The sequence below is a fragment of the Stylophora pistillata genome, chromosome 4, assembly GCF_964205215.1.
Source record: "Stylophora pistillata chromosome 4, jaStyPist1.2, whole genome shotgun sequence".
In the NCBI taxonomy this organism is placed as follows: domain Eukaryota; kingdom Metazoa; phylum Cnidaria; class Anthozoa; order Scleractinia; family Pocilloporidae; genus Stylophora; species Stylophora pistillata.
The window spans coordinates 44,398,537-44,424,612 of NC_142522.1; the positions used below are offsets into that span (position 1 = coordinate 44,398,537).

General features: G+C 39.3%; 1 protein-coding gene and 1 long non-coding RNA gene across 8 annotated transcripts; one reads left to right on the forward strand and one right to left on the reverse strand.

The window, feature by feature from the left end:
* On the forward strand, positions 1 to 26,019 carry LOC111326671 (uncharacterized). 7 transcript variants are annotated; one of them, XM_022930726.2, is made up of 8 exons: positions 4,713 to 5,097; positions 13,486 to 13,557; positions 13,919 to 13,971; positions 15,608 to 15,810; positions 17,102 to 17,199; positions 18,830 to 19,246; positions 20,534 to 20,908; positions 20,984 to 26,019. In XM_022930726.2, the coding sequence occupies exons 4-8, from the start codon at positions 15,647 to 15,649 to the stop codon at positions 21,595 to 21,597; spliced, it is 1,668 nt and encodes a 555-aa protein (XP_022786461.1). In that variant the 5' UTR covers positions 4,713 to 5,097; positions 13,486 to 13,557; positions 13,919 to 13,971; positions 15,608 to 15,646; the 3' UTR covers positions 21,598 to 26,019. The 7 variants fall into 7 exon arrangements, with proteins under 7 accessions (XP_022786462.1, XP_088613094.1, XP_088613093.1 ...); XM_088756967.1 differs by lacking the exons at positions 13,486 to 13,557; positions 13,919 to 13,971 and adding an exon at positions 6,137 to 6,194 and having other exon boundaries at positions 4,712 to 5,097; XM_022930725.2 differs by lacking the exon at positions 13,486 to 13,557.
* Positions 795 to 2,625, reverse strand: LOC148733950 (uncharacterized). The gene is made up of 2 exons (XR_016000004.1): positions 1,827 to 2,625; positions 795 to 976 (listed from the first exon to the last, which is right to left on the reverse strand). It is a non-coding gene; the product is annotated as an uncharacterized LOC148733950 (long non-coding RNA).
* Positions 26,020 to 26,076: the final 57 nt, after the last annotated feature.

A 26,076-nucleotide genomic window follows, 5' to 3' on the forward strand; every position in this document is an offset into this window, starting at 1 on the left:
CCGGCCTGCGATTGAAACAAGCTCGTGTGTGAATTAGCAAACTTCAATACATCTAGTCCCCGGCAGGAAAGCTGTCCTGTTTGGAAAACATTTTATTCTGAGCTTTTCTTTGCATATTCTTTAGATGTGGTGGGTGAGTACATACCCTTTTTATTTCCTTATTACTGTCTGTCTGTAAAGTAGTTTATTTAATCTTTCCTTAGAACGGTTATTAAGAAAAGGTGTTCGCGAATCTCTCTTGTGTTTTTGGGAAAGATCTTTTTATAGCCCTCTTTTCCGGTCGGATTTGTTGCCAGTTCTCTTTTCTTATTAAAAAAATAAAATCTAAAGGCTTTAATACCATGCGTATGAACCGAAACGAGACCTCAACTCGCTGTTCAGAAACATGGAATTTACAGAATTCGAAACGATAAAAATTTAATGAAATAATAAAACCGAACTAGGGCAACAGCCTGGATGGAGGATATTTTTGTAACGCAAAGTTTTAATTTAAAGACTGTACTGGGGGAAATGCTATCGTAAAAGTTTTATTATGAGGTGCCGGCGTAAGTCGTACATGTAACGTCCTGTTTTGGTTTTTCGCACCAGTAAAATTAAAATCTTTGTTGAATGCGTCAAACTTGAGAATGATAATGGTAAACTTCGAGGAATCGCTCACAGTTTCCGAAAAATTTATGGTGAAATAACGAACGGCGAAGGTTAGTAGCGTTGTTTTGCATTTCTTTAAAAGCGGCGAGTATAAATCATCAGGTTTTGAACTAATTTTCTTGGAGTATCTCGCGGAGAATAGTCCCTTGTTCGTCATTGAAAATTTGTTTATTATGTCCGAACCAGTTCACCTGGCGGACCTGAATTTTAATCACAGTTGAAAATCAACAGTTCACGACTCTTCTATGAAGCATTGCCTGTCAGAAACACAAAGTAAGTTTTTTTCGCTCCCTGCTGTGGTCGTACCAGATGAAACTAAGTAGTCGTTCTGCAACAATAATGAAAAAAAAAACGAAATACGTGACTGAGAAATTGCCAAAGATCAGCATCATTGGAAATTATATATATTTTGTCATTTAAAAATAATTAGCTCGCCTAAACCAAGCCGCCCCTGTAGCGGTCGACGCAAGATCGTTGCTAATTTATAAGTATATGTCTTGAAGGCGGTGTGTTTATTTGAAAGATGGATGGTAAAAAAGACCAATTGTAATTCACTGCCGGAAAATTGAAGGACGCGCGAAACGTGATCTCTTTTGATAATTGAGGACGAAGAATAGCTTTCATACGAACTAATATTTGATTCCAAGTTAAAAGCCAAGCGTTGTTGCGGAAGTCCTATTCATTGCAAATAATTTCAGGACTACTCGAAGATAATGCGTATAACTATATAGTTGAGTACAAAGGTAGATTTAGTCATGTCAAGACAAACACAAACATATTTTTTTTTCCCCTAAACTAGCTGACAACAAGCTTTTTCGCAGCCATTTATATTTTATTTTTGAACACAATATTGATAATGAGTTCATGACTAGAGGATCAGTTTGCAACACAAAGACACAAGGTTTGCTATCTTTTCTTTTAAAATAATGAAGGTGCTTGTAATTTTTTACCGATCCTAGTGAGAATAAATTCAAAACTGACTTCCTCTTTTCACACTTAAACACCACGTAAATCTCATTCGTCTTTCGTTGTTGAATGTCTTTCTTGCGTCTCTGTGAAAAACGTTCACTTCGTTTTTAACAGCGACAACTGGATGCCATATTCAACATAATTTCTATGCTAACTTTGGAAATATGAACTGTAAGTATCGAGAAGTCAAACTTTCTATATTCTCTTACCAAGGCAACAAGGCAGTGTAACCAACATACCGCGGGCATGTTCGGTATACACAATGCTCTCCATTACTGCACTCGTGACACCCCCCCCCCCCCCCCACGGGGAGGAGGAGAATTCACACTCCTATACTAAGAATCCTGAGGATTACCTACTGCGTGGGGTGACAATCCAATGTCTGGTTATCGATGTTCAGTCGCATTAGAGACTTGGAATACTTAAAAGACGAGTTTTTTCCAAAATTATCAGTTTAATGCAAAGGAGTTTGTGGTTTTTAAAGGTTTAAAATGGTAGATGTTGATTTATTTGGATGAGTTGAAGATCAGTTTGCCACAAAAATAAGCATAGAAAGATACAAAAGCAATTTTAATATCCGTAAATGATACAGAACACGATACATATTAAGCGTTCCAAGTATTTTGATATTTTTTTCTCTCTGATATCTGGTTCATCTAGTATGACTTTGCCGAATGAAAACTTTAAATCTAGCCAGATCTAGTTTGGTCTCGGCGTAAATAGCAATGATACTAAATTTGGGGATGATTTGTCCACCGTGAAATCAAAATTAAAATCAGATGAGTGGCGTAAAGAAAACACATGACACTGTCCCCTGATTTCAATTCAGTTATCATTTAATAAAATGGTATCTTCCCTTTATAGATTTTTAGATAAATAGACATTAAAAAAGAAAAAAACGAAATAACCAATTAGCTATTGACTTTGTTTGTCATTTTGTGATAACCGGGACTTTTCATCCTAAACTGATCAAGATTACATCACATTTTGTCTGAATTAAAAAAAAGGCAATTATGTTTTCTCCACGTAATGTGGACGACAAGTTAAATGGCGCAGATTGAAGCCGACCCACTCTCATTTCTGTTTGATTTCAAATTGTTGTCAGTTTATCTCTGTTTCATTTTCATTGGCTCACACATCTTAATTACAATGGACAAAGAGGAAAAAGTTACCGTCTACTTTAGAACAACGTGAACCTGCATGTAATTATTCTTTAAAAATTGATCCAAAAGTAAAGTTATTCTGCACGTTAATGTTTACGTAAATTGAAATACGATAGTGTATTCTTATGTTGAAAAGTAAACCATTACTTTGAGTGACCTCAAAATCACTGAGATATTGACAAAGAATTTTGAATTTGAATTCTGAAACAGCGTGTGTAAAAATCAACAATGCAAGAGACAAATTCGGTATTTTCCTTTGATTTAACATAATATCCTTAAAAACTCGTTCTGTTAGCCTGATCTTTAACTTTATAAAATATTACTTTGAAAAAACTATTTGCACCGATTTATTACACATCAGTCTGTTGGTTAAATATTTGCTTTGATGTTTGTACATATCGTAAGAAATATAGCGTGATATAATCTGATATTTGTAGGTTTGACATGTTGTTGAAATCTACGTCCATTTATTTCTTTCTTACTTAATTTCACCTCTGAAGGATTTGCCTTTTGCCTTGACTTTGTTCTCTTTGAGCTTCCTTTCTGTTAATGGAAATTTTCGAAGCGCAGTGGAGACACAAATTACAGGAACTGGCAGAAATGAGTCGAACAATTATTGAACTGATGGCAGAACTGCAAACCGAATACAAACCGCTTTTTCGATCAAACATAACTGAGCAGAACTCAGTCATGACAGAATCAAACAAACAGGTGTGTCAGGAAACATCCTAAACAGAAGCGCTCTTAAAGTCATGCGTTCGTTGAATAGGTTCAAAATGTAAATGACTATATCCTCAATCTTTGCCGAAATTTGTGTCAGATACTGATCTAAAGAGGATCTTTCAAATATCTACCTTACGAAGGACTGAGGCTTTAACTTGTCATGTTATCCGGCTTTCTGTGCATAGAAAGCGATTAAAAAACCTGTCAGTAGAGGTGAGTTACTTGCCAACGGTAAAAAAAAAAAAACTGGAAAAAAAAAACAACGAACCAAAAAAAATTAAAACAAAACAGAAAAGAACAATGCTGGCTATGAGCAAATTTCCAATAAGAAATTAGAAAATCGTCCGTTAGAAACTTTACAGGAGAGATTTTTACCTTTTCTAAAATTACTCAACAACTATTAAAACCAAGAGAAAACAGTGAAACCATTATCTTCGCTTAAGGTGCCTATTCAATTTCTTGTCACTAAAAGCATGGATGATATGACCACTGTTTCATAAAGAGCTGATGTCAACGATAAAAAAAAAGCATATTGCGTAGAACTCGAGGTGTCTTGATCGAGTACAATTATCTGTAAGCTATAATGATAAAAATACTGAAATAATGCATCATTTACTCTCAATTTACACCAGTGGATATAACTCGAGTTTCATAAAATAGTGTAAAATTTTGCTGGTGACTCTATAATTGCTTCAAATCAGGTTCCAGTCAATGGTCCAGTCTTGAAGTTGCAGCGTTTGGTCAGCGGTTTTAAATACAGCTGGCCATATTTGATCTATGTTATACGATTTTTTTATTACTCCGGAAAATACATCAGTAACTTTCGGTGCAACAAAGAGACACTGTCCTCTGCATTGTTATATTGCTTTTAACATCAAAAAGAAAATAGCTTACTGTTTGAATATAATTTAAATCAGTAACGCTATTAGGAAGAAATGCATCGGATTAATTCAAATTAGAAACCTGTAAAACATTTTCCAAACTTCTCGAGAATAACATTTCTTTTTTTCAAGTGTCCTAGCTCAAAACAAAAAAGTCTTAAAACAAAAAATTCATAGCTGTTTTATTTTAATCGCGGCTAAAAAATATAATTACTTACATTGTTTACGATCAGTGTGGCATATTAGTCAAGTATCCTAGGCTCGCATCATTTTTAATTTAGTCACTTTTGTTTTTTCGATTACACTATATTTTTCGGCCAATTTCAATGTAGTAGAAATGTTATATTTGCTTTTCGGTTGCGTCTAACTGGCACAACCTTTCGAAAATGAACAGAGTAAACACAGAAATGACACCCCCTATTCAGTATTCAAACTCCTTTGTTCGAACGATTAACGAGTTCTAATCTTCTAAAGAATTGATTTGAGTGCGCATTTGTTATTCACTCCACTTCGCTGCTTGCTGTCTTAATGCATCCAGTGCAAGCGTTGAAGCGAGACTGTCTCTAATATGGGGCTCATTACTCGCCAAATGGATTAATCAAGAGATAAGAAGACCCGAAACTGTCTCACAGTATGGAATAACTTTACGCTAGTAAATCGATGGCGCGCAGAACTTATTCTCAGAAACCAAGATGCCCTTGATAAAGTTACCAGTAAGTAAATTTTATTATAGATATGTTCGATGTTCCAAATCGAAATGACGAAAATAGCCGAACTGAAACAGTTCGTAAGTAAACTGTCTTTGGTTGTTTATCATACGTATCGCCACTAGAATAGAGCTTCTTTGAATTTCAATGCGTTTTTAAGGGAGGTATTTCGATATTGCGATCAAGGTCTCTCCAAAGAATATGCCCAATGTTCAGAGTTCTTTAGTTTTGTGAACCGCGCTCTTAGAGTTCGACTGAACGACGTCGAAGCTCAATTAACGTGGGACAAAATTGAAGTGAGTGGCATGATGTGTGCTTTCAGAAGCTAAAGCGATGTTCATATAGCAGCTTTCATGTGTGTTTACTCGGTGATTAATCTATATTCGATTTATGTGACAATCTCAGATCTTTCGGAGATAAACACAGTCGCGCATATCTAGCTCCAAACATATGATTAAGTATCCAATAAATGTTTAAACCTTTGAACATCAAATTGATGACAGTGTACTTGTCATTTACAGGCTTAGAAAGGGAGGAAAGATTAACCTGAACGAGCTTGTTTTGTAGCTTTTGTGTGTTTTTCCTTCTTCGTTCCGTTGTCATTGAGTGAGTATTTATGATGTATACGTCATGACTCTCTTAAAGAGGCAACAACCAAATTATATTACCCGGTAGAAATATGCGCAAACTGAGGTCTATACGAATGTTTTGTTTCAACTAGCCTTATTAAACGTGTGCGTCTTTCTCGTCATTTTCGTAAAAGGTGATTTGATCTTTCGTGAGACGTAGAAGAAATCTGTTTGCTTGAAGACAGGGGTTGAGGGTCGTCACTTTGTGGTCAAGCACCATGCGTGTTTGTTGCCCTTAAAATCATTCCTAAGCAAAGTTGTTAAGTTGGTATGGTCGCTGTACATACTGTCACAGATTTTATTCAATGATACATTATCCTACCAATATCGTAAGAAGTAAATCCAGAAAACAAGGAGTATGATTTCGCCGCTTGCTTGTGAATGTGGTTGCAACAATTTGCATTTCAAATGATTAGGTGATCATGATCTTCGCAAGAATGTGGGCTGCGTGTTTTGCCGAGGTAACGTCCTCAAGTGAGTTGAATTACTTGAAAGCCAAAGGATAATTTAATAGTTTTCTTTTATTTTCTAATCACACTATGATTATCTCGTGAAAATAGCCAGCATTTTAATTTATAAGATTCCGTAACTTTTTCTCCGTGTGGGTTTCAAATTGTAAATGAACTATTTAACACTTGGGATACGATTTAATTTGTTTGAATTGTTTGGTCATGTTTGAGCAACTCTAGAAAATGAACGTACAGAGAACTAAAGATTCATCTCTGTGGGATGCAGACCGATACCTCGTCGAGAAAAACAATTAATTAATGCTTGAAACTGAGCCTTTTACATTAAAATACATTTGGTATTGTGTGATGGAATTGTATCCTGGTGTTTTAACACTCAAAGCGGAATACGGCTTAGTAATGGTTCGATTCTTTCGCTGACTGACTGAATCAGGGAAAAGCTTTCGCAGTCACGATAATTGTCGGCCGATGCGAACGATATTTCCCACAATGTTAGTCGTTAAAAGTTTTTCTAACTTTTGCCTCGTTACTTGGTTGATCAGTTTCTAAACGTGGTTCTGCCGCTGACATCGTTCTTTTAATGAATTCATTGACATGAATTATTTCGTATTTACAGTTACGATACCATCGAGATTTGTATCACAATTTCAGATGATTAATGCACCGTATTCTTAACTAAGTGTACTGTAATTAATTCTTGTGTTGGCTAAGAAAACTCTGCCATTTAATTTGAAAAAAAAATTATGTTTTCATGTGTAGAAACCCAACTAAATTACCTGAGTCTTCATAATCATCGAATTTTACCTTGAAAATATATTTGAAAATTTGCAAGGATCGTTTCATGCAAATAAAGCTCGTCATTTATTACTTAACAAATAAGTGTCGTAATTTACTATAGTTATTATGCAATATAGGACGCCATATTGGATGAGAACTCGTGTGTCTTTATTGAGTAGTCCAGAGTGCATCGCGCACCCTAACATCTCCCTTCCTTCCTTTTTTTTTTTTTTTTTTTTTTTGAAACTATAACTGAACAAAACAGTCAGCGACGGGTCGGCGAAAAAAAGTCTCCGCCACAGCTAGGGGGAAACAACAATGCCCCCAAATGAAGAGTGTCTTTACGCACATCGAGCAACGAAGGGGGAAGGAAAAAAAAGAAAGAAAAATAGAGGGAAAAAAAAAAAACAAGGTTAAACTGAGCAGTAATAAAATGAATCTCCAACAGCAACAGTGTCATTGATGATTAGTCGGGGAGGTAGTTATAAGTTCAAACGGATAGGGGGTTTGCAAACACGGCCCGAACGAGTTTTTGTGACAGGTTTGTTTGTGTGGCTCTCCTCGGCGATGGGGCTTGGGCGATGGCATAAGCTTGGTTCGTCGGTGATAGGTGCTAGTGGTTTTGGAATAGGGTGGTCGGGTGCTTCCACTTCAGCAGTCGGCACTGGCATGGCACTTGAGGTAGGTGGTTGCATTGTGGGTGAAAGAGGTGGTGGGTGGGCTGGTTGAGTAATGTGTGAGATGGGTGGTTGGCATGGTGGGGATTCTGCCGCCGGCGTAGGACTAGGAGGTAGCTTATCTAACCACGACCTTGGGACTAGAGCACCAGGAGGTGGTGGCGCCGCAGGGCGCAGGTGTGCTCGGTTCCGTCTGGTTAACCCTGCGGGTGTTTCCACAATGTAGGAGCGTGGGGCCGGAATGGCGGTCACCAGACCGTAGAGCCAAGGGCCAGACTTGTGATGGGGGGACGGTTTGGCGTAGACAAAGTCACCGATATTTAGCGAAGGTAGAGGGTTACTAGCAGTTATGTCATAATGTTGTTTAGCCCTAGTTCGCTTAGCTGCGATGGCTCCCTGGACTATGTCAGTAGTATGGTCGCTGGGTAGTAAGAGCTCCGTAGATATAGGTAGGAGTCCGCGGATGCGGCGTCCCATACTCCTTTGTGCTGGGCTCAAGAGATGGCCCTCTTGGGGGGTGTTTCTGTATACAAGAAGGGCTTCATGCAGGCCGGTTTTTCCAGACTTTTTCAGGATGCGTTTTACGATTTTTACTGATGCCTCTGATTTTCCATTCCCCTTGGGCCAGTATGGTGAGCTTGTGACATGGTTTGTCTGGTATCTGTGGCAGAGCCGCTCAAAATCGGATGCAATAAATTGTGGTCCATTATCAGTTAAAATCGTTTCTGGAACACCATGTCGAGCAAAATGTGCTTCAGTTTTGGCCACAATAGTGGCAGATAAGGTGTTTTCCAGTTCATCAACCTCGATGAAGTCTGAATAGTGATCGGTTGTGACGAGGTAGGTGCTCGACTCAAACGCACAAAGATCTTGACTGATAAACTGCCAAGGGTACTCTGGTATAGGCTGGGACTTCATGGGTTCCTTGGCATTCTGTAATTGGAACTGTGCGCATTTCCCACATGAACGGCATGTTTCGCGAATATCAGACTTCATGCCTGGCCAGAAGACAGTGTCCTTACAGAGACGGATGTTTGATTCCGTTCCGAAGTGGGCAGCGTGAGCCTTTTGTAGGATAGCGTTTCTTTTTGCCAGCGGGATAAGTACTTGCGTTCCTTTGTAGATGACCCCATCTTGATGGGTTAGTTCTTCCCTGAAGTTCCAATAGGGGTGTAAGCTGTGGGTAAGTTCCGATTTTCTTGAAGGCCAGCCTGTGGTTATGACCCTGATCAGGTGACAGAGGGTGGGGTCATTCGCAGTTGCAGATATGATGTCATTCAGAGTCTCGGAAGTGACCCTGGGGTTTTTGATGTCGCTGTCGATGTTAAGTCTGAAGATCTCAAAATTGGTCTGTTTTGAGTCGTTGATGGTGGGGAGAGGGGCCCTCGAGAGAGTGTCCGCCAGCATGAGTGACGTGCCTTTCTTGTATGTGGCTTTGATTTTGTACCGTTGCAGCCGCATCAGCATTTTCTGGAGGCGGCGAGGTGCTGAGTGTAGAGGCTTCTTGAATATTGTTTCTAAGGGTTGGTGGTCTGTGTGGACGTTCACTTCGCGGCCGTAAATCCAGAGATCCCACTTGTCACAGGCCGACACTATAGCAAGGCATTCTTTTTCAATTTGAGCCCAGAGTTCTTCATTGGGGCGAAGGGTGCAGGATGTGTAAGCGACTGGTTGAAGGTCTCCGGAATCATTAGGCTGGAGGAGGGCTCCCCCAAGCCCTCCTTGTGAGGCATCCACTTGGAGGGTGACTGGCCTGTTGTTGTCAAAGTAAGCGAGGCATGGGGCACTGGTAATGAGACGCTTTGCTTGGGCAAATGCTTCCTGGTGTATGTCTGACCAGATGAAGTCACGATCCTGCTTTGTGAGGTCAAACAGGGGCTTGATCACGGGGGACAAGTTAGGGCAGAAAGTATTCAAGTAGTTCACCATGCCACAGAATCGCATCACTCCCTGCTTATCTGTAGGGGCCGGCATAGCAGAGATGGCCTTGACTTTGTTGGGGTCTGGTGTCACACCCAGGTTGGATATCACATGGCCCATAAAGGTGATCTGTGATAGTTTAAACTGAATTTTTTGCGGGTTGAACTTCAGGTGCTTGTCTCGAGCGCGCTTCATTAAGGCAAGGACATTGAGATCATGATTTCTGTTTGCTTCCTCAACTGTGTCGCCTTGGCCCACGACGAGGATGTCATCAGCTATGCAATACACATCGTGCAGACCCTCAAGGGCCTCATGCATTCGTAACTGAAATTCCTCTGGGGCACAACTAACGCCATAAGGGAGGCGGAGCCAACAGTATCGACCCCAGGGGGTGTGCATGGTGGTGAGCAGACTGGATTCATCTGTGAGCGCAACTTGAGTGAAGCCATCGAGGGCATCGAATATGGAGAATGTTTTATGCTTTTTCCTTGATAAGCGTGGAAGTATTTCCTGTATGGTAGGAATCTGATAGCGCGGAATTATGATGGCTTTATTCAGCGTTTGGCTGGGATCTAAGCATAAGCGTATTTTGGTGGTGCCATCGGGGCGGGTCTTTTCTCTGACCGTCATGTTACTACACCAGTTGGTGGGTTGGTCCACCTTCTTGAGTTTTCCACATTTCACCATGGCGTCAAGTTGTGCTTTCACTTTTTCGAGTTTCGCCACCGGTACTCGATGGATGCCTGCATGGCAGGGTGTGACTTTAGGATCCAAAGTCAGATGGACTGGCTGACCCACATTTCCCAGACCCTCAAAGTTGTCTTTGTACGATGTAACCAATTGGGTCTGTTGGAGGTGGCCTGGGTGCAAGTCGGTTGTAGTTGCTGACTGGGGAGGTGTTGTCTGATCTGTGGAGGCCAGATGAATGCGGGGTAGTTTGATGTCTGACGTTGGGGAGGAGAACACTCTGTCTTTGTGAAATTTCAGTAGACCGAGACGCTTGCTGTCTCTACCACTTATGAGGGCGGGTTTGCCTGGGATGCATGCCGAGTCTATTACTTGAAATTCTAGTGTTTCGAAGTGGGAGACGCCCTCGCAGGCTAGACTGACTTTGCCCAATGGGCGAATAGGTTCTCCAGAGTAAGGGAATATCTTGACATGCGAGGGGCGTAGCGGGGCAGTTGCCGATATCTTCCTGAAGACTGATGATGGTAAGGTGTTACAGGATGCGGCAGAGTCTACTTGCATTAGCACTTTTATGTTCTTTTCAGGGCTAACGGAGACTGGGAGCCAGGTGAAGTATTTGTCGTCCTCCATGTCGTCACAAAGAGCAAAAGCTGAGAAAGAGTGGACGACGTAGTCATCATCATCATCAAGATACGTTGCAGATGCTTCGTTCCCTTGAGAGAAGTGGTGAACAGTGTCTGAGCGCCGAGGGGGAGGGTGCTTGGCTTGTTTTCTTTGTTTCTTTTCAAAATCCAACTTGAATTTGTCTTTGGGGGATCTGCAGACCTTGGCAAGATGGTTCTCAGTCATATAACAATTGGTGCAGTAGGTACCTGGTTTGGTCGCTGGACAGTCCTTGCGGGGATGTCTAAGGCCTCCGCACCAACCACAGTTTCCACGACGGGGTGGTGTCGGTTTCGTTGCCAATTGATTGACTTGCTCTTCGAGGTTCGGGTTGGTAGAGTGCATAATGGCTAGGTTGGTGTTGTGAGCTGCTTCTCAGGACTTTGCACGAGCAAGTTGTTCATCAAATGTGTAGGGTGTTTTCCCGTCTTCCTTGTAGTGATGAAGGAGTAGTTCTCTAAGGTCTTTGTTGTGGACTCCTGTGCATAAGCGGTCGCGCATGAGCTCCTGGAGGGGGTCTGTCATCTCGGAATATTTGGATTTTTGGGCAATGCTTCTGATTCGGGTTTCAAAATCTGTGACGGATTCGTTAGGTTTTTGTGTGCAATTGAAGAAAGCTAGTCGTTGGGGCATGACGTTGTCTTGACCGACAAAATGACCCTCTAAACGCTGCTGATATGTCCATGGCTGTGTTTTCTCGTCTGTTGTCATTTTCGGAAGGATTGTGGTATCAAAAATTTCCAAGACATCATCCGGGAGGGCGAGAAAGAAAGCCGCTATTTCGGATTGAGCCTTTTCTGGGACCCAGTGCTCTGGAGTCGTTGGGCTTTTGCTGGCGTCCCTCCATTTTCGCTGTAGCAGGCACCAGGCATTGAATTTCCTGCGCCAAATTCTTACACTGGCTGCTTTGTCTTCGCGGAACGAAAGGTTTGGTGGCTTGCCTTCGGCCATATTTGGTTCTTACGAGGTCGTTTCTCGGTCAGAGGTCGTCGAGAGTGTACGTCTGAATCAAAAACTCGTAGATTCCGTCGCTTGAAGGAGTTAAGGCAAGGGATGGGGCGTAAAGGCAATCCCACTCCTGACACCAAGTTATTATGCAATATAGGACGCCATATTGGATGAGAACTCGTGTGTCTTTATTGAGTAGTCCAGAGTGCATCGCGCACCCTAACACTATCATGGCTCAAGATCACGCAAAATTTGTTAAGATATCATCAGTTATACAAAATAATTATCTCAGAGGTTCAAAGCTCGGCTGGTCACACACACAAAAAAACATCCTTGGTAGTAATTGTCGTTTTGTAAGATATGTTCATAAGGTCTCCAAATTCTTTCACGTGGCATTAATTCGCACAGCAACCAACAGCTCAAAACTTCCTCTATTTGCTGGGAATGGTCCTTTCATCAATTAAAAGTTTAGGAATTCCATAATGTAGTTTCAAAACAGAGGCCTCCCCAAAAACAAGCACGACATAAAAAATTTGAATTCAGTTACTGTAATTGTAAATTTTAATGCAAACTAGTGTCTTGGAGACAAAAGAGATTTGAACCACGCTGGAATCGGTCTTTAGACCTCCCACATCGCTGGTTTTTCCCTGGATGAAGTCTGGCCGCAATTAATTTACAATAAAAGAGATGTAGAGCTTTTAAATGAACAATGAAGAACATGAAAAAGTGCTTGTTATTTAGGTGTGAATAGGGATGAAAGTACATGTTGAACGACATTTTCAGAGGGAAAAACAATGTCAAGGATTCTACGTCTCAGATTACTGACTAAGTGGTTTTCAATTGGTCACAAATGACTGTTCTTGTCGATAAATTCAAAACAACTGGGCGTTCTATTGCTGAGTTGGCCCCCAAGTTGCTAGCGCTTCTCTTATTGTAGATACCCTAAGCGGCCGACCATTTAACTCTTGAGGGGGGGTGGGTAATTTTGAAAAACATTTCCCGCAAGCGCTTGTTGGAAGAACAAATTGCATGCAGTTCAAATGTAACAGAAAAAAAGAGCATTTAGAACGGAAAAAATATCCTGCCCAGCAGATTGCTAGAAAAAAATTTCTTGATGACCAGAAATCATTCACCCCCCCTCAAAAGTTAACTTGAACTCAGTCAGAATGCTATTTTCGTAAGTTCTAAGACTGAGAATAAACCTTTAAAGAAGACTTAAATATATATTAGAAGACTTGAATTTATAAAGAATTATCCTTGTGACGAATATCTGAAAAGAACACGATTTCTACTACTCATCTGTGAAAAATTATTCTTTAATTCTCACAATCCGGGCTAGAAGATTAACGTGTTTCGCATCAATGTGCTCGGATTCGGTCGGTAACTTGATGCTGAGTTAGAACTGTTGCAATTCGGCTAAAAAGGGGATGGACGTTTGGGTTTCTGTACACAGGCAACAGACAGTTCGGAATGATAGGAGACCACGACTTCTTAGCGTTTGCCGCACTTATCACAGAGTAAAAAGAGTTATGATTTCACAGTCAATATGCAACTACTCAACGTTTGTGTTTTAGTTTCAAAGATATAGCTTTTAACAAAAATGTATAACTTGTGTCTTAACCACAGATGTTATGCGGATTACACCTTTTTATAAACACATGTGGCTTCCTACAGCGACAAGACGAGACATCTTGAAAGGTGTGACAAGCAGGTGTCTTCTGAATGCGAATAGAAAAGAAACTTAACTTGAGCACGCATCGATTTTTCTTGTACAATTTTCGAGATTCTATCCTGAAAAACAAACAGCTTCTACCGTTAACGTTTTTTTTAAATAACCTTTAATCATTTTAGTTAAGAATATAATGACTTACCATTTTTTGTCCCAACTTATTCCAGGTTATCATTCTTATGTAAATATTAATAGAGTTACTAAGACAACAGACAATACCTCAGCCACTGCAGCTTAGATTAAACTTACACATAATTTATGGTTCCTATTTTGGATACGTCAACTTAACGTTCTGAACGTTTTTACATGATAACTCTCTCTTGGTTACAGCTGCAAATTGCAGTGTCGCATTGGTTAGGAATCCTGCGTTTTTGATATGTAAGGTATGCAATGTCTATTTAATAACGTTCTGAACAGGTTCTTGTGAGTTTGCATGTTAAATACTTTTCAGTGTTAGTCAGTGAAAGAGTTTACGGAACAGAAACGGGCCGAAATGGACCGTAAACACCGTTTTAATCAGGAATACTTAGCAATGATATACAGCATCTGATATGATACTCTGGATATTCTACGCACTGAACGTACTTCTACAATTCACCAAACTTGCCTTGACTTTCGATTTCGTTGTAAACTACTTGACTTCACCATTCATATATCGTCCACGACCGATGCTTTCCTGAACTTGGAGCCGTGTGAGACTAAGATAATCACACCAAAAAATATTGCAAACTACCCTTTAACCGCGAACTTTCTGAGTTCCTTTATGCAGATTTCTTTTGGTAAATTAATTTTTCCGACTAATGGTTCGTTTTATGCATCATCATTACCAACAAATCATAAGTGAGCTACAAAAAAGAATCCAAACGAATTCAGTCACAAGATACTGAACTCGGCCATGCTTGAATATTGTCTAACCGTATCCAGGTCTTTAAGTGTCAACACTGCCTTTTCACCGGTCTTGAATATTTAACGCTGCCAGAAGCTAAACTTCATAAATATTGAATTGATTTGCCTTCCTTTCATCAATTTGTGAAACAAAATTAGCATTATATTGTTCCGGGAATGATGATAAACTTGTCGCGAATTCGTTCAAATTGTTATTTTCTTCCGAGAACGCCTTTTGGTTTGTGGTCGGTTCGCATACCAAAATGATGAAATTTAGAATTTCTGAGTCTAAACAAAATATAGAGTTAGATGCCTTTTAATATCGATAACGTACTATAAACCACCGTGAAAGTGAAACAAAATTAAACGAAAGATGATTTTACTAAAGTAAGAATTGAAAACTATCGTAGTCTAATTTTAATGACTGAGAAAATGAAAATAAGTGACAGCATTGTATTTTTTCACAGTTTTACCCTCTTTAGTTTGATGGTTGGTTTTATTTGCTAGCTGGTCTGATCCTGCTGTTCTTGTTTTCATATTAGTTCTCTTAAATTTGAATTTTGTTTTACTCGAGTGGTGTAAAAACAGTCAATGTCTGAGTGGATGGAAATTTAACGGAAGTGATTTTAGGTAACAAGCGTTATGTGGCTTATATTGGCCTGTTGAAAAGTTCAAGCCCAAGGCTAAATAAACACTACCTGATCACTCTTCATTGCCTTGCTCGTTCGTTCTTTCGTTCACCAGTGGTTCGTTTGTTCGTTCTTTCTTTGTCAGTCGTTCGTTCTTCGGATCTTCCTACTTTCGTTCGCTAGTCGTTCGTCTTTTTGCTCGTTTGTTTGTGCTTCGATCATTTTTTCGTTAGTTCTTTCGGTTTTGGTTCGTTTATTGTGATATTAGTTGATTAATCATTTTTTTAATATTTGGTTATTTGTCATCTCTGTATAACTATTTGTGTGAAATAATTTATTTCAGTGCGAATGTTCTTATTCATCTATTTGTGTTAAATCCCTTTGTCCCTTCTGACTAATCTTGATCATTTTTTAGTAAGATTAATTATACACTGTCTTTTCAAACCTTTAAAAATTTGCATCGCACCATGACAATTGATTAAGACCTGTTAAAAATCTCCTTCAGGTTCTTCATGTTGTCGCACTGTGACGTATTCATGGAGCCATGTGTAGCTGTGTCTCTGTTATCGTCATGTTAGGATCATTGGTAGAATTAATGTCATGGCACCTATGTGATAGGGGCCCGGTTCAACGGACTATGAACCAATATCCAACCAATCAGCGACAAGCACTAATGATCAACAGTGACATCAGCAATTTGAAAACGAGGTTTGTTCCATTTGTGGCTAGAAGTATTTGTCTGAAATAACTAAGCCCTCGAAGCCGATATATATTAACGTAGCTGAATTGCAGACGTTTTTTAATTTGTGTAATGTTTGATTTCACTCGAAAGTGAAAAAAACCCACTGGGATCCACAATTTACCAAATTAGCAATTTTCCTTTTTACGTGACAAATATTTTCACTTAAATTTAAAAGTTTGAATAGTTTTTCTACATTAAGATAACGCCCATAATTTAGCCGATGAATCTGTATGTTCTCTTTCCCCTTTAGCTGGATTATACGCTGTAAGAGGAAGCTGATCTTAAATCATTTCGAATTCTAAAAGATATACACCTAATTCTGGTACCTTTGCCAAATAAAAAAGCAGAAAGAAAATATGAATAAGCTAAATTTGAATTAATAAGCTCATAACATGGATAAGCGTACGGCATAAACAGATATATGTATGTATTTTAATCTGTGGAATCGTTAGAATGTCTAACTCTGAACTACGTATGATACTCTCCAGAAGTCGAAAGAGTTTTCGGTGAGGATACTGTGAAAATTGTTCGACTGCTGAGCATAACCGAACATATAAAGGGAAAAGGTACAAAGATTGACGGAGGAAATCAGATGACCAACAGGGTCGTAAACAAAGCCACGTGATCTCGGGGAAAGCTCAATATTTGGCACATGATTCGATGTAGACTCCACTAAGAAACTATGGGAAATATTCTGCTTTGCGTCTTTCAGTTCATTTCAAAATGGTGGCAAGCTACGGTAGAAAAACAAATTTTTGACCTTTTAGGGGGTAAATAAAAACTTCCAGTAGAAAGCACTAGAGTTGCGTAATTAGTTTTGAATCGCTTGAGGAGATTCACCTTTCAACACCAACGCTGTCTGTTCGACGCTGTCCTAAGAACGGCTGTCAATGAAAATATTTAAAATACGAACGTCAAAGCGGAAACGAAGACCTCTAGATGCATCCTACAGTTAAGAGTTGGGGGCGTGTTTTGTCTGTAAAAGAGATGATCATTGATATCATATATTTTTGATAACAAGAATAACAATTGCCTAGAAAAAAAGTCAAAGGAAAATTGCTTGTCGTGGTGAAGGTCAGAGGCTGTCATCAGTTTTTTCGTAAATTTGTTTCCTTATTTGCCCAGAAAAATTAACAGGGTGACGCGGTTTGTAATGCGAGAATTATGGGCATCTTCTTAGTACCGAAGACCAAAGTTAAAAAGTCCACATTATTTATTCATTAAGTATTTACATTCGCTTCTTTCTATATTTTGCAGTGCAATAAGAAAATGGCATCCTGGAAATAAAGTTCGTGAGCATTGTAAACAAAATCACGAGACTCTTGATCAATGGGTCGAGGATCATGCAAGAAAAGGTATGAACAATGCACGCAGTCCAGTAAGGCCGAGTAATGCCCATGTTCATATATTTACTGTTTTCTCTTTGCTTTTCATTACAAAAATTTTATGCGAAGAAAGTTTGATTTGATGTTTTCGATGAGTACAAACACTAGGTGACCTCCTTCATTATACGTTCAGCCAGTGAAGTCAGTCAAAGATCTTACGAAGTTCGCCATTTTCTTAAATTTTCCCTCACTTACCAACGAATTCCTGACAAACAAATTTGTTTGAATGATGCAAAAGATATCATCTGTTAAACTTGGCTGCCATTAAAAAATTAACATAAAATAAAAAAATAACGCATGTATCAACTCAGTCCTGGCAACTTAGGTCATCACAGCTCTCGAGCAGAGTCGTTTGCGTTGTCCCTAGTAACTCGTGGAGGTCTTAATTTCGTTTTCCGTCTCCGCTGATTAAATTTAAAAGGAAGACTTGAGGATTCGATGGTGAAATCGATCCTTTTTATCTACAAGATACACACAGACAGCGATATAAAATATAAATAACGTGCCAGCCTGAACTTCGGACAGACGGGAAACCAGAACTTTGTCATAACGTTATTAGAAAATCAAGTGTCACGCTACGCTGAATATTATATGCAATCTGAATAATCATATGAACTCATGATCACGGGCTCAGAACAGAGATGAAGGCTTTTGCATAATACCAAAACAGTTGATTCTTTAATGGTGTTCCACTGGAATTTGTCGTAGAGCAGAACATAGGGTTTGAATAATCAATGGTCTCTGAGCTGGAAAGCGCACATGACAAAGTGAACACATTAGTTACCGATGCTGATTAATGGCTTTAAAAAAAAGCATGATGCGTCAGGTCCATTTATCAGCAAGTGTCTTTAACTGTGCGACATAAGAGACATCTTAATGACGGGAAGACGTTACACCGTTATTAAATAACACATAGAAAAATCTGGAAACTTACTCCCATTTCAGCTGTGGAAAAAAGCCAATTTTCTGATTACAAATCACTAAGGCTAAACGTTAAGTGGCTGGCCGCCTTGTACGCCCGTTGTGCATAAAAAAGTTTACTTCTGATTTATTAATTAATAATCAAACGTGGCTTTGGCCTCGCGTGCCAACTTCAAAAGATTATGGACACTGGACACTAGCTTCTTACCGATCATTGTGAAAGCTAAGTCGCACAAGAAAATTATTTACTGTTATGAAGCAAAATGATGTAATGAAAAACGAAAAATAGCTGCAAAAACAAAGCAAAACCAAACAGAATCTCTTACAATGAAAAAAAAAAAATTGATAAGATGTAAAATGCATCTAACTGAGAAGCTATAAGATAAGTATCGTCGCAATCTCTCCAAACGGTTCGTGCTGGGGTATCTATCTTTGGCCTGCCGTGTTATCATTTCCACAATCAGTTCTGGAAAAGAAAACTGCAAAGGTGGTCAGGAAATGCTCCTGTCTGATAAAAATCGCATTTTTAGGGGCATAAGAATGAAATGTAATCGAGTGAATGAGAATTTATACGCCTAAATATCCTAAAAACTGAAACTAGAATTTTTCAATTCTGACATGACTATTATCTAGAGATTCATGAGGCAACCTGATTTTACTTTTTCTTCTTTTTACTCAGATTTTAACATTTTCGAGTTTCTGCCAGGATTTCGAGTAATTTCAAATTTACTTATGGATGGATCAAGAACATTTTTGAACGGAGCAAAGTTTGCATCTCGTCTTCACTTGGAGAACTTATTATTAAATCTTCTGCTTCTATTCTTCATCAACGTATTACTAAAAAGGAACATTATTTCTTTGAAATTACATGTCATAACAACAGCGATTCTTCATTGGGAAAATGCCCAAGCAACTCTCTCACCTACGTCGTCATATACACTTTCATCAAGTGCGCACATCATGAAATCCTCGCCGCAAGCTGACAACTCTCCTTCAAGAACGTCCAACGCTTCAAATGAAAAATCTGATGGAACAAGTCAATTGACTCCAATCACTTCCGCTGTCACGAAATCAACAAAGTTAGCGCATTTACAAGGTAAACTTGGTTATTTCTTATGAAAATGTTTCGGGGCCAAATACTTGCTTAATGCACCAAATTTATTCAGTCCTAAGCAAGTCTTGTATATGTTGAACTGTTTTTCTACTTATTCTTAACTAAAAGTATTTATAACATAACCAAAGTAAAGCGCGCGCTCTGATTGGTCAATTTAGCGTGCCCCATTTGCCCATGGGTGTACGCTGCTAACGTGAGCAAATGCACAGACTATTTTTCCGCGCGCGCTTGTTTTTTCTAGTCACGTTAGATTTGTTAAATAAAAGGGAACTCTTTAGCTACAATGTATCAATGTTATGTTATAAAACAAATGGTAAACACCACACCGTACACTATTGAGTTATGGATGTACTTGGGAGGTTTGCTAAGCACTCAAGAAGCTAGAGTCGCTCGAGGCGATAGCCGAGAGCGACTCTTACGCTTCTTTCGTGCTTACCAACCTCCCGCGTGCATCCATAGCTCAATAGTGTACGCTGTGGTGTTTACCATTTGTTAAATGTTTACGTTAGAGTCTTTTCACATCACTCTTCGTTCATTTGTCTACTCATGTAGTAATTTATTATTCAATTATTTAGTATGAGATTCGAAGTTTGCCTACTCGCTGAAAGCCAGGTATGAAACATTTCGAAAACTTAATTCATTTGTATGAATTTGAAGAAAGAATGGATGCCGATTATGGGAACAGTCTAAAACTCGCCATGACGGCTTCAACATGAAACGGCAGAATAGGAGAAATATTTTGTTTTTTACATGTAATCTTTTTTGCGTTTATTTGCCCAATATTACCAGCTCTTCAACTTATCAACTGACAGGAAAGGGAGTAAATAGTTTCTCAGGCTATTATTTGCCGCCCAAAATTTAATCAAAATGTGAGTGGTGATTAGATTTTAATCTTGTCAAAACTTACCCCAATAGACCACTTTCATAAATGGCTACCGTATAAATATTCTTTTGTTGAAATTTAAATTAGCTCTACTGGCCTCGCTTGAGATAATGTATTCTTTTGAATTTTGTACTGGAGAACGAGGCCAGTAGGGCTAATTTAAATTTAAACAAAAGAATATTAATCCCGCAGCCATTTATGAAAGTGGTCTATAACTGCCCTTCCCCTTCCCTCAAGAAAATTCTTCTGGACAGACATTTTTATTAGGTTGTTCTTTCCTGAGGAGGGGTGGTACGGGGGAAGGATAAAAATCATCATCGGCTCAGAATTAAGTAAACAGTTTAATTTTCTGTTTTTTATTATTATTATTTTTTTTATCTTGGCAGGAATTTGTGATGAAGATTGGATTCACGAGGGAGATTTGTGTTACGGAATTGTTGAAGAACCAAGACAGTTTAATCACGCTGAAAGATTCTGCGAGATGAACTCTGCTCATTTGCTATCAATAGCAAACAAAGAAGAAAATGATATGATTTTTGATTTAGTTAAGGAAATTTTAGGTCCACCTGGTAAAATATGGCTGGGGATGGAAAGGCTATCTTCTGATTCAAAACTCCATTGGATTGATAAAACACCAATCACTTATGATAACTGGGCGCCTGGAGAACCCGATAACAATGGCGCATGCGTGCAAATGATTCACAAAGGATGGTGGGAAGATGTTTCATGTGTGCAACGGCTTCCGTCCATCTGTAAAAAAGGTGAGTTGCTCAGTTTTACAAGAGGTTTCCTTTTAACAAGATGACCTTAAGATGCATTTTGTAATTCGCGTGCAGGTAGCAAAGAGAGCCTGCCTTACTCCAGAGCGACAGAACTTGGGATCCTGATTGGCATTCCCCTCACGTGCTCTGCTATCATGTTATCAGTGGTAGGCGTGCTCCTCGTAAGAAGTATTTACGACTCAGAAGGAACTTATTATGGATACGGCAAAAATCGCAACAAGGACAAATTACACTCCTGCCTAGTCACCATGACAACGAGCATTGCGCATGTCTCAACTATGGGATATAATGACGAGAGACGATTCAGTGAGGCTAGTATAAGGTCAAATCGCTCTGCACAATCTTCACACTCGGATGCTGATCATCATTCTTCTGATCATTCTCGGGGTAATTCCATCGTGGAAGCTCCGGAAATAAAAATTACCCCAGAGACACCTGAAGCAGAAAGAAGATTTGAGGCCAGAGTATTTGCATCTTCAAGCACGAGTATTGATCAAGAAAGGTTTCAATCAACCACAAGCTTGGAGAATCTGTTGTCTAAAAAGTATATCAAGCCTAAAACTCGCCGATTGCGTTCATTGCGTAAATCAGAGGCGGTTGTCTCACCCGCCGGGCATGACGGGAAATATACAAAGAAAGAGGACCAATTTGAGTTCTACGAAATCTAGCTCTTATTTGAAAACAAATTTTGCGTACAAACGTTCGAATCAGTGACTCATGGACGAGAGCATCTTGATGTTAAAAGTACTTTTTTGTCATTTTCGAATTAATTGCCTCTTCCGCTTTGCATAAGGCTGATAGTTTCTAAAGAAACCGTTCGGGGCTGCGTCGGTGGGGGTAACGAAATAATTTGGATATATCAACAAAGTTGAAATGGTAAATTGGCCACCGTAACCATTACAAAAGCTGACGTTTCGAGCGTTAGCCCTTCGTCGGAGCGAATAGAGGAATTGTGGGTTGTGTGTGCAGAAAATGGAGCTACATTATTGCTGGGAACATGGCAACGAGAAAAACACGAATAAATTAGTGGAATGAAAAGCGTTCGTTGATACCTGTGGGATTTAGACTGCCGGTTTGAAAGATGAGCTTTTGTTCAAGATTTTTACGGCTTTCCGTGCTTCCTAAGTGTAAGGAAAGACCACAGATTGCCATATGTTGCTTAGAATGATTAGGTAAATTAAAATGTCTAGCGACTGGTTTCGATGTGCCCTTGTCATTCCTCTCCACTTCGCGAAGGTGTTCTCGGAATCAGTCACCTAGTCTTCTGCCTGTTTCGCCGATGTATATCTTTTTGCAATAAGTGCAAGTTATGCAATAGATTACATTGGCGGAGGTGCACGTGAAGTGATCGGTGATCTTAATGGATCGTTTGGCTCCCGATATTTTCTCAGTGTTGTGAATGAAAGGACACGTTTTGCATCGTGCACGAGCGCATTTTGAAGTGCCTGGTTGATCATAAGTCTGAAAAGACTTCTGACCAAAAAATTGCCTATGTTTTTGTCGCGTTTGAATGAAATGAGCGGAGGCTGCGAAAAGATGGCGCTTTTCTCTGGATCGTTTTGAAGTCATTTAAAGTTTCTAAGAATGATGGATTTAACTGAGTGGTTGTGAGGGTGAAAAGTGAGAGTGAATGGAATGCGGTCGGAATCTTCCTTTTGTGACGTTTGTAGTGCTGAATGTCGATCAATAAGTTGAGCGCGGTGGTAACCCGCTTGAATGACAGAAACAGGGTAACCACGTTTATGGAAAAACTGGCACATTGACTCTGATTTGTGGTGGAAATCAGAGTCATCACTATATAAACGACGAAGTCCTAGAAACTGAGAAAAAGGAATGGAATTCTTAACGTGAGATGGATGCGAAGACGAATACAACAAGTAATTATGCGAGTCTGTAGGTTTGTAATACACACTAGTGTATAAACCGTTGCCTTCAACCGAAACCGGCTTGGCCGAAACCGAAACACATCGAAACCAGTCGCTAGACATTTTAATTTACCTAATCATTCTAATCTCTGGTCTTTCCTTACGCTTAGGTAGCACGGAAAGCCGTAAAACTCGTGAACAAAAGCTCATCTATGATGCACGATCCTCATCATCATCATCATCATCTTTATTTGCCTTATTTTAACAATTAAAAAATAGTTAATTACAGCGATAACAGTTAGAAGGCGAGGAGACCCAAGAAGCCACCAGGCTTATGGGAGAGCCACCTCACTTAGAATAATAAATTAATACGTATGATGCACGATCCTCGCAGTAGATAGCGCTATTTAAGCAATAGCGAAATTCAGACCTGAAAAAAATCAGGCCTGTACGGGACTCGAACCACTGACCTCTGCGATACTAGTGCAGCGCTCTAACCAATTGAGCTAACAAGCCAACTGAGAGCAGGCCGTTAAGTTGATTCGTAATGAACCCGTGAAAGTGATAAATGAGATAGAATAAATATATGAAAATCATATATTTTGAACTGCGGTATTTGATACGTATGATGCACGATCCTCGCAGTAGATAGCGCTATTTAAGCAATAGCGAAATTCAGACCTGAAAAAAATCAGGCCTGTACGGGACTCGAACCACTGACCTCTGCGATACTAGTGCAGCGCTCTAACCAATTGAGCTAACAAGCCAACTGAGAGCAGGCCGTTAAGTTGATTCGTAATGAACCCGTGAAAGTGATAAATGAGATAGAATAAATATATGAAAATCATATATTTTGAACTGCGGTATTTGATACGTATGATGCACGATCCTCGCAGTAGATAGCGCTATTTAAGCAATAGCGAAATTCAGACCTGAAAAAAATCAGGCCTGATATTTATTCTATCTCATTTATCACTTTCACGGGTTCATTACGAATCAACTTAACGGCCTGCTCTCAGTTGGCTTGTTAGCTCAATTGGTTAGAGCGCTGCACTAGTATCGCAGAGGTCAGTGGTTCGAGTCCCGTACAGGCCTGATTTTTTTCAGGTCTGAATTTCGCTATTGCTTAAATAGCGCTATCTACTGCGAGGATCGTGCATCATACGTATCAAATACCGCAGTTCAAAATATATGATTTTCATATATTTATTCTATCTCAATAATAAATTAAGTAAAGAATAAGTGCTGCGAATGTGCGGCTTGGCCAATTCAGTGATTATTTAAGTAAAAACTCTTGCAATTTCGCTTTAAAGCTAAGAAAGTTTGACGAACGAGTGACTGGAAAAGGGAGAGAGTTCCAAATTTTAGGACCTTGGTATAGAAATGTAAACTGCTTGACATTTGTACGGCACAAATGCGTTCGATAATTACTGGCTGTTCTGGTACCATAGTTGTGAATTTGGCTTTTCCTTGCAAAAAGATCGAGAAGCAATGCGGGCAATAAGTTATTTTTGAAATAAAACATAAATTTAGCGATTTCAAACGTTTTGACTTGGAAAATATCTAAAATTTCTAGTTTGGAGAATAAAGGAGCAGAGTGGTCTCGAGTGAGTTGGTGATAGCTCGTACAGCTCGCTTTTGCAATAAAATATATTCTATTTAAGTTAGATACGTATGTGGACGACCAGACGGAGTTACAATAGACGATATAAGGATAAACTAAGGTGTAATACAAAGTGAGCTTGGTTGCAGAGGATAGGGAAAAGCAAGACCTAAATATAATACCTATTGATTTAGCGATTTGTTTACATACATAGCTCATATGGTATTTCCAGGCGAGATGATTGTAGTGGAGAGCGCTATTTATGCAATAGCGAAAATCAGACCGGAAAAAAAATCAGGCCCGTACGGGATTCGAACCACTGACCTCTGCGATACTAGTGCAGCGCTCTACCAATTGAGCTAACAAGCCAACTAGAAGCAGGCCGTTAATTTGATTCGTAATAAATTGGTAGAGCGCTGCACTAGTATCGCAGAGGTCAGTGGTTCGAATCCCGTACAGGCCTGACTTTTTTCAGGTCTGATTTTCGCTATTGCATAAATAGCGCTCTCTACTGCGAGGATCCTGCATCATACGTGTCTAATACTGCAGTTCAAAATATATGAACTTCATATTTTCATTGTAAAAGCTCATCTTTCAAACCGGCAGTCTAAATCCCACAGATATCAACGAACGCTTTTCATTCCACTAATTTATTCGTGTTTTTCTCGTTGCCATGTTCCCACCAATAACGTAGCTCCATTTTCTGCCTTTAAAAGCACACACAACCCACAATTCCTCTATTCGCTCCGACGAAGGGCTAACGCTCGAAACGTCAGCTTTTGTAATCGTTACGGTGGCCAATTTATCATTTCAACTTTGTTGATATATCCAAATTCTTCCGCTTTGCAGTCCGTTTCATTATGTCGATAAGTGTGGAAACTTTTCCCGCGAAGAGAATATATTGATGCGATGGCGAAACTCAAAAAATTATGGAAAAGCATTCACCTAAGCTTTATCACCTAAACTGTCAAGAACTGCGATAAGCTTCAGTTTCTGTCTATAGCAGTTGTGGATGCGTCGCTTTACGAGATACTGGCGAACTGATAGCGATATAATGACTAAAACGCCTTGGTTGATCATTCCTATCACTCGAACTCATTACTATCTATATAGATTTTAAACACATTTTACATGACAACATCAAAGAAGCAAATTAAAAAATCTATTCATGTTTAAAGGATTCATTTCAAAACGTTGTTTCCAATTAGTTGCGATATACTTATGTGGAAAACAAATTTCCCATAATAACTCAATTCACAAACCCACAAATAACAACTATTTTAAGCAAGTAGAACTTTACGTCGGTATCGCTATGATGTAAAGCTAAAATTTAAGTGACAATTAATTACTCTTAAAATCATCCATGTTTTTGTGATACGCATTTTAGTTTGCCTTTTCGATAAAAAGTTCAACATTTTGGGCCATTTCTCAAACGTTCCGATAGATCTATCCAACATAATCTGTGGCTCATGAAACTGGTCACAGACAATTTCTTCTTCGTAGAAAACTTGATATTGACACTGTAAGGACACTCTAATTATTTTTTTATTGTTAGGTCACAAATTAAAAATAATTTTGTAAGTTAATATAAAACGCACCAGAAATAAAGTATCAGCGTGTGATTCTGTGATTCTTGTCGACCGATCTCAGGACCAGTACTCTCTCAAAAGAGGAGTCAG

Coding starts and splice junctions, on each gene's coding strand:
- LOC111326671 (XM_022930727.2), top strand. CDS start 15,647: ATGTGTAGCTGTGTCTCTGTTATCGTCATGTTAGGATCATTGGTAGAA. Junction 15,811..17,101: donor ATCAGCAATTTGAAAACGAG/GTTTGTTCCATT, acceptor TATATTTTGCAG/TGCAATAAGAAAATGGCATC. Junction 19,247..20,533: donor AAAGTTAGCGCATTTACAAG/GTAAACTTGGTT, acceptor TTATCTTGGCAG/GAATTTGTGATGAAGATTGG.